At 43.8% G+C, this 13,322-nt stretch overlaps 4 protein-coding genes across 4 annotated transcripts; 3 read left to right on the top strand and 1 right to left on the bottom strand.

Moving 5' to 3' along the window:
* The first annotated feature begins 761 nt into the window (after positions 1–761).
* On the top strand, positions 762–1,863 carry FOBCDRAFT_233306 (uncharacterized protein). The gene has a single exon (XM_031192194.3). The coding sequence runs from the start codon at positions 1,039–1,041 to the stop codon at positions 1,627–1,629; it is 591 nt and encodes a 196-aa protein (XP_031031040.2). The 5' UTR covers positions 762–1,038; the 3' UTR covers positions 1,630–1,863.
* Positions 1,864–3,132: 1,269 nt separating this feature from the next.
* Positions 3,133–4,232, top strand: FOBCDRAFT_281069 (NAD binding domain of 6-phosphogluconate dehydrogenase-domain-containing protein; the record flags this gene model as incomplete). Its single annotated transcript, XM_031192193.2, has 3 exons — positions 3,133–3,157; positions 3,213–4,096; positions 4,161–4,232. The coding sequence occupies 3 exons, from the start codon at positions 3,133–3,135 to the stop codon at positions 4,230–4,232; spliced, it is 981 nt and encodes a 326-aa protein (XP_031031039.2).
* Positions 4,233–4,761: 529 nt separating this feature from the next.
* Positions 4,762–8,846, bottom strand: FOBCDRAFT_253904 (uncharacterized protein; the record flags this gene model as incomplete). The annotated part of the gene is made up of 10 exons (XM_059611070.1): positions 4,762–6,074; positions 6,178–6,278; positions 6,428–6,797; positions 6,855–7,741; positions 7,803–8,116; positions 8,178–8,291; positions 8,347–8,402; positions 8,501–8,630; positions 8,687–8,751; positions 8,820–8,846. The coding sequence occupies 10 exons, from the start codon at positions 8,844–8,846 to the stop codon at positions 4,872–4,874; spliced, it is 3,267 nt and encodes a 1,088-aa protein (XP_059466136.1). The 3' UTR covers positions 4,762–4,871.
* Positions 8,847–9,818: 972 nt separating this feature from the next.
* FOBCDRAFT_324106 (uncharacterized protein) lies at positions 9,819–10,971 on the top strand. The gene is made up of 2 exons (XM_031192190.3): positions 9,819–10,293; positions 10,340–10,971. Exons 1-2 carry the CDS (start codon positions 9,915–9,917, stop codon positions 10,786–10,788), a joined length of 828 nt encoding a protein of 275 aa, XP_031031036.2. The 5' UTR covers positions 9,819–9,914; the 3' UTR covers positions 10,789–10,971.
* The last annotated feature ends 2,351 nt before the right edge of the window (positions 10,972–13,322 follow it).

The following is a 13,322-nucleotide window of genomic DNA, read 5'->3' as shown; positions in this document are numbered from 1 at the left end:
ACACCAGCGTTTTGAAGCTTTCATCTCCTGTTACTCGGTTCCGAACTAGGCTGCACAAATTGATTGTCTTCTCTAGATAATACTCAACATTACTTCTTAAGATATATTTTCCGTGCTCAAGGCTTAAGTGATGATCGTAAACACTGGATCATTATTCAGCTCATTTTTCCCGTGCTATACCGAAGCTCATCCATCGCCTGCCTGCAAGTGGTAATCGCCGAAGCAGTAGGCCAACAGATAACAGTCATTTTCTGCCGCGAATGTTACTGAGGCATTTTTATCTCAGAACCAGTAGTGTTCTGAATGACCTGGTAAAAGGAATACTATTTGCCGCATTACACCAACGGGTTGTGCCGCGTTGCCGGTCAAAGCGCTAGGTCGAGAGATTTGTCGCATAAACCGGCACTTTTCTTTCCGAGATAAACTTTATAATCAGGGCCGGATGCAGCCAGCGCTTAGGAGAGCCCAAAAACCTCACCAATACTAGGGAAATTCGCCTGTCTTGTTAAGCTTATAGCGCGCTTGGCGGTAAACTCTTTTTCTACGATTAAGCGCAAGTTTCCATATTTCAAGTGATAGCGACATGCGATGGGTTGGCTTTTGGAATGCAGGAGGATGAATTGTGGGAAAGGTTCTATATGCGTTGTTAGTCCTTACTAGAGCCAACAGCCATCACATGCACCTTGTGAATTGTTCCGTTTCATCCGGTCCCTCACATGAAACCCTTGTTCAATCCATTTATATACAACCAACAACCAACAACCAACAACCAACGACTAGAGCCAACAACCAGCACGATCAAGTTTTTCAATCCTTCGAAAAGCCGGAATTGCAGGTCAAAGCAGCGAAAACGAGAGAGCCTTGGAAAACGAGCAACGAGCGACAGAGAGTGCTCCCAAATATAAAAAGACCCTCTGATCCCTCAGTTACACATATTCTCTACACCCTTCCAACCAATACTATGGGAGATCTTCAGTTCTTACTCCTCATCTTTATTCTAGACGCCGCCGCAGTTATCATACGCATATCATCAGGATCATGGTCAACCTCAGCAAAACTTGGGTTGCTTGCCTCGCATTTGGCTTTGTTGAACCGAGTCTTGGGTTCTATGACAAGTCAAGTCAGCGCATAGGCTACAATCCTCTCGTCAAGCAATGGAACGGCGTAGACTCCAACCTCACGGCAACTTTGGACCTCGTTGATCCCGGCTACATCTCTGTCTTTGAGAAGCGTCGCCACATCGACGTCACGGCGTGGGCTACGGTGGCCTTGGCTGCTGGCACTACCATCCTGGCTGCTGAGGCGGGCATAAATATCTACAAGCAGATCGCCGACATTATCAAGAGCAAGTCGAACCACAATTCTTGCTCCATGACGACTGGCACCGACTCGAACGGTCATATGATTGAGGGCTATGCGTACCTGGCGACTACCAGTGGCCATGATTGCAAGACTACGGCTGAGACGAAGACTATCCTGGCGGCGGTGAAGGACTGTGCTGATTGGCAGCATAAGCATGGAGCTATCATGGGCTGTTGTGTGCTGTCCCATGGTGGAACTTGGGAAGGTCATCTGCGCCTCACCTCTCAGCCTAACAAGTACCCAGCACATGCAGTCAACTGCGGTTAGGAAGCCAGTTGGGTTATTGTAGCTGAGTGGGTATAGTGTACCTTGCGTCTTGATGTTCTTTCTGGGTTTGGTGGAGAGTTTCTTAGGGAGGATGCGTACGCTGGATCATTCGCTTACTGGTTTCTATAGCAGTTAATCAACTTCAACATCATTTCCATTCTGTAGCTAAAACAAAGCAAGTTGCTAGCAAAACCAAGTTATCAAGGCAGAACAATCTTTTCCATCAGGAGCCAGTCCCCTCTTTTTCATCTTAAATACCTTCTTCAGGCTGCTATGCATCTAATCACTTGCCATAGGATTAAATAACTGCAGGGCCATAAAGCATTCTACTATTTATGCTTATAGTAGTAATTTTGCTAAATATTAAATTATCTATAATGCTCTTTATACTACTTCTCTTCTAGGAGATGGTTAGAGTGGATCCGGTTGGCATAGCGATTATATATTTTAAAAGAGGCAAGTACTGCAAGGAAGCAATGACAGGGAGATACTAGTCTTTTTAAATTTGCTTATTAAAGAATGGGTTATAGCGCTGATAAAGCTAATAAATAATCGCTAACCTCGTGGCTTTATATCTAACACAATGGATCTAAAGAGGGATACCCCGCATCTGTCATTCCAAACAGACAAGCCACAATAGGAACTTTATTAACCAGTTAAATGTTAACGATGGATTGTATTCAGTCGTGGTTCCGGATAACCAGCTAAGGTCATATTCATCTACATATCGCGAAAAGCCACATACTGACTAGCCCCTCTGGCAATCCAGACATAAACTGAACTATTCGTGATATGAGTTGTGCATTCGCGTATACCTCCCTCCCATGTTTGCAATTGTGCTTCCTATAATAGAAGTATCAAGACATTTAAAATTTCTATTCATAATACGAAGAATATGCTCATGTACTATTGATAACCTCTACTGTACAGCCTGTCTATCCAAGTCCTTTCACCTATCCAAGGGCTAGACAGTATTTCAAAACGTCTTGATTTTTCCCGCGTCTAATATGGATATAGTTCCACGTCCAAGTTTAATTATCCTCGCCTTCGGGTCTCCTCGGGCCTAGAGCTGTAATCATTGTCAAACTCGAATCTCTGGTGAAGTTGGGGACTTGGACAATTCCAAACCTTGGGCCTATCACAGAGCAACATCAACACGGACCGTCCCCACAGCCATGCAAAAAGGCTTAGTTCTACTCGGACCGTGAGTGCGTCCCCGCCATCATGAGGAGAAAGATTCAGAGTCAATAGGGGAATTGCAAGCAGGCCGAAGAGGGATTCGAGAGGCTAGTGATGAAGTCGGTGGCTCACGTGAGCGGGCGAAGACGGGGTCATGCACTGAAACCTATGTTCATGGAGAAAATGATAAGAAGGATCAGCTTCGTGCCTTGGGAATCACTCAACGTCACCAGAGAAATAGCTTCGTGCTGTGTTTCGCACTCAATTGCCTGACTACTGCCTCTCCAAGGACACCTGCGTCGACAAGGATCATCGTTTATAGCAATGGCGACAGATTTCGGTGTTATTGGTATGTTTTCAAACCTCAGAACATTTATAAACGAACAAGAACTTAATCCATCAAGGCCTTGGCATCATCGGCTATGGCATAGCCAGTAACCTCCGCAAGAAGATTCCCGCTTCCTCAACTCTTCAGGTTCTAGACCTCGATCAGGCCATCATCCAACGACTCATCAACGACTTCGGCAGCTATGGCAAGATCGAAGTCGCTTCCTCGCCAAAAGATCTTGTAAACAAAGTCGGCGCTGGAGCCGTCCTCTCCAGTCTTCCCGCAGGCCCCCATGTTCGCAAGGTCTATCTCGATCCCGAAAATGGTGTCATCGCAGCTACCAAAAACCCTGAGCGCCTGATGATTGACTGCAGTACCATTGAGATTGAGTTTACACAGGAGCTTGGCAAGACAATCATCGATGCTGGACTTGGTAGCTTTGTCGAAGCTACGGTATCAGGTGGAATGTGGGGTGCCAACGCAGGAACCCTATCCTTCATGGTCGGCCATCCCGAGCCAAACGCAGACGACAAAATAGGCCAGCGTATCTATGACACCTTATCCCTCGTTGGTATACCCAGCACAATCACATTCTGCGGCGGTCTTGGCATGGGTCAAGTTGCTAAGATAGCGCACAACTACATCACCCTCGCCAACAACCTGGTCGCAACGGAAGGAATGGCAATCGGGCTCAAATACGGAATCGACAAGAAAGCTCTCTATAAGTGCATTAGAGAGGGAACTGCGAATTCTTGGGTGATGGGACTCGAGCAGCCGGTCCCTGGTCTTGTTCCTGAGGCCCCGTCTAGCAACAAGTATAAGAGAGCGTTTGCGCCGGCGCTCAGTGTGAAAGACCTTACTATTGGTATCGAGGCTGCGAAAAAGGTTGGCATTGCGCCGACGGCGGGTGAAGCTGCTATCAAGGCGTTTAGAGAGGTTGATGCCGATCCGAGGACGCATGTAAGTGATATATCCATTTGCTCAATGACACAGGAATACGAGAAGCTAACTTAACTCGTGCTAGGATCTGGACCATACTTCCCTTTGGCTACATGTTTACGGTAATCTAGATGAATGGGCACAGGAGAATCTTTAAGGTCAAGATTCTTCTAGATCTTCTGGATCTAAGCTCAGATAGCAGTGAGGCCGGGCATCACTTATATGCTGGAGTGAATAGCTTACTGAACAATTAAGCATGCCTTTCCAATGCTATTCCTTCACTAGTGATATTGGCTGAGCTGGCCCAGTAAAGAAAGGACCGTGCTAATTGGAGGCGAGACAGACGTTAAAACAAGAAATTGCGCAAGGCTTATTCAATCCACTATTCAATCATCATTACAACGTAATTGCCTTACAACATCATACAGGTATCCCACTAGGCCTTTCGGAGTTTGTAGGTTATATTATAACACTTTTGTTCCATGGAAGGGCTTGACATAATAAGATAATGCTTGTGTAGCTAAGTAGGCCTAGAATTTAACATCAGGGCCAAGAACTCTCTATATAGCTAATAAGTAACGAAGCTAAGATATCTATAACGATAAGACATATACATAGCTTGTTTTACAGAAGGCTATTCTCGAATAATTATTCTCAAGATGAACTTTAGTATTTGCGATATGTTATTAAGTAAGTGATTGAATTTTGAACCTTTAAACTCTTTGCTAGCGTATGGAAGTAAGGTAGACTATATAGACTTAAGATCCTAGCAACTCTTAAGCTTCTTGACCAACTACTACTTAGAAGTAATATAAGCCAACGGTTCCCCTAGCATATCCATAACAATAGCCGTATAACCATTTCCAGGCTCAGTGCTAGGCGTGATTCTCCCATCTTCTTCCATCCTCGGAATATCAGCAATAAGCGGCTCCGTCCATTCACAAAACAAATCTACAGCGCGCAAACGATGGCTCGGGGTAGTAGTAGCCAACAGAACGTTCTGAGCCGTCGTTAAAGCAGAACCCCAGGTATCATCGCAGTTTATGACCATGTCGAGCGCAACAGCCGCATCGCGAATGAGCCGGGCCTTTGTAAGTCCACCGACACGAGATGGCTTGATGTTCACGCCTGTTATACCAGCTGCATGAGCTTCAAAGAGATCAGCTAACGTGACGATACTCTCGTCGAGTGTAATTGGTAGACCTGTGCGACGACCGAACTCCGCGCAGTCGTGAAGTGTACGGCAGGGCTGCTCAACTCCAATAGCAATCTCTTGCCCGATGGTGCGGGCAAAACTTAATGCCTCGTCTAGAGTCCAGCCACCGTTTGCATCGACCCAGAGCACAACATGATCTGGTAAAGCAGCGCGAATAGCTCTAACCCGCTGCGCATCAACAAGGGGATTATCTCCAGCCTTGAGCTGCATCGTAGTCGCGCCCTTCCCGAACTCGTCTTTCGCCTGAGTCACAGCAGCTTCTGTCTCTCGGATGCCGATAACAGAAAAGGCCCTCGGTCTCTCGGTAAGATATCCGCCGAAAAGAATCGCTGTTGGCAAACCAAGAGACTTTCCGAGAATATCCCAGCAAGCCATATCAATGACCGCTTTTGCTGCATAAGCACCCATCATCGCACGATCCATAACATCGTCGATAGCTGCAGGTGATCTCGGGTCCAGGCCCAAGAGTTGGGGACCGAGCTCTTGTATGGCTGCTAGTTCACCGGTGAATGAACTTGGGAGATAGTCACTACCAAGAGGCGCAGTTTCGGCCCAACCCTCAAAGCCGTCGTTGGAGCGGATCCTGACGACGAGGGACTTGTGGCCCTTGGCTAAGCGGCTGTGTGACATGGAGTATGTGCCGTATCGGTAGTTGGCATCGTAGCTAAACACAGTGATATCTTGGATATGCATCTTGGAACGATAAGCTGTGACTGGAAAGAAGGCCGATGGGGACAGAAGAAGTTTGGCTTGCATACCCAAATCAAGCAGTCTCGGCACTCCCTATAAATAATCCAGATAGATGGCAGCGTAATTGAATGCACTGCAACTGCTGCAGCTGTGCGGGGACGGGGGGCGGCGCCGTGCTTATAGCATGTTTCTTTACCAGACTAGGGCTAGATATCCGGTGCGCATCGGGTTCCACAGCCGGGAACGGATCGCGTCCCGACATGAACATGGAGGCTTGCACAATCCACGCGGCAGCGACTGGATACAAGAACATTTGTGTTCATGCTATGAAATGTCGGCCATGTCGAGGTTCATCCAATCCGTAACTGCTCGTCCAAAATCCTCAGCTTGTAAGAGAAAGTTATCCTGATCTATCGTGCCACAGTCTGGTACGTCCCCAAAAATACTAGATTCCTGCATTCTAGGCCTATTCCCGCTGGGAGTAGCGAGGTTACCCAATGTCTCGTAAGGATCTTTGTCTTGGGGTGCATATGCCGAGATTTCTCTCAGCGATCCCTTGTGACCGGAAATACCTGCCGAGCCGACTATAGCGAAACCTCCGCCCGTGTCTTGCTCGCTATGCTCAGTATCCGAGGTTATAATATCATCGTACATCGATTTATCGGAAGAGCTGTTGTCGTGCCCAGACTTCTCGTAGATCAGGATCTCCCAGAGTAGTTGCGCGTCTATGGACCATGATCGCTGATTGTCACCAGACCCGCCGCTAGTCGCTGGAACAGTGGTTATGCTATCTTGTAATTTACGGAGCTTCTGGGTCTGGATGAGTGTCAGCAATGTTTTAGGACTTGATCTTATCTAAGACCCGAGACTCACCATAGTGAAGACAACCGGCCAATTGGAACCCATATGGTCCAAGAACCGCATGCATTTGTCATAACCACGCTGTGCTTTTGTACGCAGCACATTATCCTCGACAAAGCTGTGCTGTAGATGGATCGTTGCAACTATGACAACCGCATGTGCTATCGTAGGGTCCGTTATCTCAAACTGCTGCTGTTCCAGCAAATCGAGGTAGCAGATAGTCCAGGCTGTATGTTTCGAGATAAGATCAAATGACTGATACATAAATGTCTGAGGGATCATATGCCGAAAGTTCTTCAGTCGGAGAGATAAGAGGAACGGATGATTTAGCAGAGTTGGTATAGCCGCGTGTATGAACTGGATAAATATCCACGGGCCCCAGTAATCTCGACGCTGCTGTAGTTCCTCCGGTGGAGCTTCGCCGAAGTTATTGGTAGCAAAGCGGTAGACAAGGGGGAAGCGGCAGTCAAGCTCAAGGTTACGTAAATTGACGAGTGCATAGTCAGACTGTGGGTTCCAAGGTGGAGGGCTATCTGGTCCAATTCTCATCGCTGCATATGCCCTTGCCAAATGCCAGACCTTGGCAGCTTGTGACATGTATGCCAAAATACCTTGATTATCATTTGGTTCTGTTTGCAAGCTGGGCTCGCGTGATAATGAAAACCTTTCTGCACGGTGGTTGATAAGTTCCAGAAGATGATTGGCACTCTGGAGAGTCCCTTGAATATTAGCAGGTTTTGCAACATCTGGGATGGATCCCTGTAAGTTCTGCAGTAACGAGATAGCTTGAATGCATAGAGAATATTCGAAAGGATCTCCTAGACTTGAACCAAGGGGTAGTCCATTGGCAAAGTAATTCGCCATATCGAGGTCCAGGCCAGCTTGCATCACATATCCTTCTGTAATCCCATGTTTTAGAATTGTTGTTGAACGTGAGAGGGATTAGATAGCAAAGCTCACCCGAGAAGCTGATCATGCTGAGGAGACAGAGAGTCTGTAGCGTCGAAAGTCTTATCTTGCCATCGTAAAAACGGTCCGTCACCAACTTCCGACATGACGCAGATAAAAGACATAGCGTGGCATTCATGTCAGCGCTGATCTGTCTCGGAGGGAACCGATAAGTGAGCATTTTGACAGCAAGTTGTAGCTCCGTATCGCGATGCTTCAGAGTATCGAGGAAGTCCTCTTGTCGAAACATATGGACGGGTTGATTGTGACACCAAGTCTGGTAGAGTTGGCCTGCTCTGAGTAGTTCCTGATCTTCTGAGTTTGATCTATTCCATCTGATCAGCATGAGATATCAACAATCGATGATCTGTTTGGAAGTGATCTTACGGTTCAGAGATACGTTGCTCCTGTGCTGGCGTGATGGATTGAGGCTGTATGGTATTCGGAACGGAAGCGCCAACCTGTGATACCCCAGGGGATGTAGCGTTCGGGTTAAGATGACTCGTAGGAGTTATACCGTAAGCTTCTTTCACACCATGCAACGGAATTCATATACCTAAGTGTTTGTAATATCTGGTCCATTTTATTTTCCAGCGTATCAATGCGGTCATTCTACACCAATCATCAACATATGCAGCGAAGAGTTATTCAGGACAGTCGTTTGGAAGTCCCCCGGCATAACTTCTACGCGCGCAAGTCCATATACTTACAATTCCCGAAATCTGATTCTGAATCTCTTGTGGAGAAAAGGTCTCGACGGCCTTGTACTCGCAAGCTTGCCCTAGACGCTGACAGAACGAGCATATCGGACGCTCTCCAGGGCATTTAACCTTCTTACGTCTATGCATGGATTTAGTACAGGACAGCTGATTGATATTGAGCAGTAACATACCTACAAGGGGCGCAAGCGCGATGGGTCCTTCTCAGCCCGGTGTCTTCCATTTTGGTACGCAACTGGTATCTGGATGGGTGAGAAATATAGGAAGAGCGAGAGGGGTTTAGCCACAACGGATCGTGAAATCCGCTCACGTGACTTTTTTCTCTTGTCGTTATCATGACGGCAAGTCGTTCCGACTGAAAGACTTATAGGGAAGAGTACAACGAGATCTAATGACCTATTTTGTCTTTCTCATACTAAGCATACTTCATCAATTCAATGCGGCTTCTTTAATCTCTTTTAGTAGTGCACTTCATAACGAGTTTGCTAAAGATAATTAAGCGGCTTCAAATTCTGTGTTAATTATTCTATCATTGTATAGTCTTACTATCTAGATAACTATACTTATTGGTTATCAGTGTATATCTTACTTAGGACCTTGAACTCCATTATCTTTACTTATGAGACCAGCATTCCATAAAAGCAGTGAACAGGCGAAGGTATTCCCATTCATACTTGTCCGGCAATTTGGCCGAATAATAAGCTCCCTCCAGCGCTTCTCTTACTACTTCTCATCACGGGAATTGTTTTGGTAGATCCGGCTGGCGTGGTGATTATAAGGCTTGAAGGACGTGAGCAGTCGTACACAAGTGTGTCTGCGTGATATTCGCAGTGGACGGTTATGTTGTTGAGCATATCGCGTCAAGGCGACTTGTTGTAACCGGCGTATCATTATTATGGGGTACAGGTTAAGCTTAGATTAAGTCTCGAAGTTTCGTCTATTCCGACGGTGAGTTCCACCTCGCCCGGTTGCCTAACGCGCATCTATGGGTTTTCACTTATGACTCGCTATCCATTTATTAGAATATCCACTTCACGTTCAAATCAGACAACAATGATGGTACTTTTGGTTTTTATAACCGACAACCAACAGCTTGTTACATCAAATAAGGGTCGTGAACAGCGCTAGACAGGGATTGTGATCGGTTGCAGTGTCTGTTCAGCCGACTTGGCGTCCTTGGCCCCTAGGTCACAATTTTATTCCAGAGGTCCTATTGGTAGGCCCATTTAAACAATGCGAGTGACACATCATTTGGCCGCGGTCATTATCACGAGCCTTCATCTTCTCTCTCCCATAAAGCAGACGAAGCCGCAATTTGCAGGTTCGTGCTTTATAAGCCATTGTCTCATTCCTTTCTTTCTAAAACCCTCCAATTTCACTCTTTCAATTGTTGGGCTATTATACTATGAAGCTATCCACAGTCCTTCTCGCATCTCACCTCCTCTGGAGCGCGAGCGCTTTTCTTGCTTACAAGGAGTACGTCGTGAAACAATGGGTTGAAGACGGTGGGCCCGAGGCTTGTGGCAAGGTGATGTTGACAGACATCGACTGCGATGCCAGCCTTGACGATGCAGGGAGCACCGGTTGGCAAGGCTCAATCGAAGAGGGCGATGATTTCACCATCACTGATAGTATCTGCGCCAAAAAGTGCGGCGACTCCCTCCAAGAATGGGCCGCAGCCTTTGCTAAATACTGCGAACCGGAGGGGATGCGTGCGCCGAATATGGTGGAGGGTCGGAGACAGATTTGCGACAAAGATGCCAAAACAGGAAAATACTGCAATGGTTCGTGAAGAATTGCTGTATATTGCCCAATGCTGATCCGTTATAGCTATCATCGATTCGTTCCCCGATTTGGACGATTATGAAGAACTTCCTGCCAAGTACCTCTGCGAGCCTTGTTATGTCCGACGTCTCTGGGGATTCGATATAAGCCATTACAGTCCTGCCAACAGTTGGATCATAACCCAGCGTGAGCGCATGGACGAGCTATGTCCCAAGTCGGTTCTAGTTGAGAAAAAGGCGTCAACTATCTTACAGCATCCTGCTACGACGGTGCAGCCATGGTTAGATTCCTCGCAAACTCCGAGTCATGTCAACAGTGAAGCTGAGGCTACTTCAACCCCGGAGAGTGCCGCGACCGCGTCATCAACAACCACTGCAGTACCTTCTGCAACTGCGCCATCAGAGAGTAACGCGGCTGAGAGGCTTGGAGACGGTCGACTGAGAGGTCATTGGTCGCTGTTGCTTGTTTTGGGGATAAATGGCTTTTATCTCTGAACTCTACTCTCTCTAATAGCCCCCTTTTAGGGCAGGATATACCTAGATAGTATCGCCTTCTATTTATAGATTTAGCCTCTTTACTCTTACCTTGTCCGATTATTTATACTTGTTAGATATAGCATATTATGCATATATGATGTGGAAGCCCTACTGGATCCTGGGAACAGATTTCGGCTGTCGTTCAATCCTTCAAGCCGGTACCGGCTGCGTATCATTACATTATGCCACGAAATATTTATACAGCCTTTTTCCTGATTTTCACAGCCCAAAGCGGTCTTTCTGGAAATATTCGTCGAACTCTAAGCTTAAATTGAGTGATTAGTAGCTACCGGCCGCCCTGCATGATATACCATAACCCAAGCAATCCAGCCCCTTGCGCCAGCCCAGAATTGACCGGTCAATGTCAATTAAGAAAGATTTGAGAACAGGCAGCCATGCGCTGTTGGCTTGTTTCACACCAGCGAGGTGTCACTTCTGGCTACTATTATTTGTTCAAGATATCCACTGGTTGATTATGCCACCCGAGAGTCAAATTATGCTCCAAAAGTCTGTAAACGCTGCCCCGCCAACGTGTAATCCACCACCGTAAAAGTGAACTTATCTATTTTCTTTTAACGTCTATAACTTTGATAAAATATATCGCAAAAGGCTAGAATTTTATTAATTATATGCATAAAGCGCTAAAAAAAACTATAAATTTAGTAAGACTATAAAAGCTCTTATTATTTAGGCTGTAAAAAGCAGGAAATTATACTAAGATATTATAACTAAGGCTAGATATTTACTAGCTGCTATCTTTAAGATCTTTTAATACTAGAAAATTTACTAAACCTTAGATAAAAAGAGTTATTCTAGGCATCCTAGGAAACTTATAGTTTAGCAGATTTAATTTATATTAATTTTACTTAAATATAACTATAGGATTATATATAAAAAGCTAATTAACTTTTTAGGTAGTATAATCTTATAAATAACTTTATACTAAGTTATTAAATATTATTATAGTTATAAATAGAGGGTTATATAAAGAATTTTACTATTTATAGAAATTACTTATTAGTAGCTTTCTTAGTATTAAGCTTAAAAGGAAGATATTAAAGAATTACTAAAGGTATATTATTTTAAAGTTTATATATAAATACCCTTTAGGAAGAGATTACTAATCTAATAATATCCTTAGATAATTTTTAGTAATAAGTCTATAGTTTAATTATAACCTAATTATAAATAAGGCTAGGTCTTCTAGAAGCCTTATAAGAAGTTTATAAAGAAATTAATTAATATTATAATTTATAAGAAGTCTTAATTATTAATTATAGTTTAAAGAGCTATCTAGAAAGATAGTAAATTTATTATTATTATTATAATCTATAATTAAACTATAAGAAGAAGAGGATATATATTATAAAGCTATTAGGAGGTATTATTAGAAGGTTTACTTCTTATTTAGACTAGATCTTACTATTTTTAATAGAATAATACTTATATATATACCTTAGAGTTAATAACTAATTAGCTACTAGAATATAAGTTATCCTAGATTAATTAGCCTGCTTATAGTCTAAATCTTAACCTAATTAAGTATATTTAGAAGTAATTAAAGCTAAATATCTATAAGATATTTCCCTAAATAAAGCTCCTTAAAAATAATAAAGTTAATTAAATAAAGTTAATAAAATATAATAAATCAGCATAGGCAGTAATAATACTAGTATAAATTAATATACTAATTAATTTACTTCCTTACCGACGTAATATATGCATTTAGGCAAGAGGTTAATATATAAAATATTAAAGAGAAAAGTCTAGCAATTAAAATAATATATATTATATTACTATTGGATTCTATTTAAATAAGTTGTAAATAAATGAAGTTATCGTCGTTGAAGTAATTAAGTTGCTACAGGGTAGGGTGTTTATAGAGTTTTAGAGCATAATTTTATTAGTCAGTCTAACTCCACGGACCTACGGAGGTCGCGGTTAAAAGTTTTATCCTACCTCCTTGCTTATGACAGGGGACCCTAGGAAGTCAGAAAAAACAACAAAAGGCGGTATAAGATTTCATTACTTACAAACCTTCTATAACCCCTCTATAAGCTATTAACTGATTTTTTAAAGTTTCTAATAATCTAATAAGTCCTTTAATAATAACCCTAAGTATAGATATTATAATATAGGCTTTTCCTATATCCCTTAAAGTATCTTCAAGCATCCAGAGCCTGATTAGATACAAAGTACAAGATGGCCAGATATTTACGTCACAGGCTGAATTCATGCATGTAAGACTTTGAATACTGCGCTTAAAATGTTGGTTCCATCTTTTCTTCTTCTTCCTCCTCCTCCTCTGATTACCCATCATTACATGTTAACTGAACTGCCAACACGAACACAACACAATACAAGCTACCCAGCATGCAAGGCGACGATGACCACGAACTTGCCACGGTTTATTCCAACAACACGAGAGTTGGCTCCTCAGTGCCACTGGTGAGCAATTTTCTGCGCGGCGTTTGCGATACATTCTCACTGTT

The sequence above is a fragment of the Fusarium oxysporum genome, chromosome XI (assembly GCF_013085055.1).
Source record: "Fusarium oxysporum Fo47 chromosome XI, complete sequence".
Lineage (NCBI taxonomy): Eukaryota > Fungi > Ascomycota > Sordariomycetes > Hypocreales > Nectriaceae > Fusarium > Fusarium oxysporum.
Note: the sequence above shows the minus strand (reverse complement) of the source record. Positions and strands in the feature narration are given on the sequence as shown.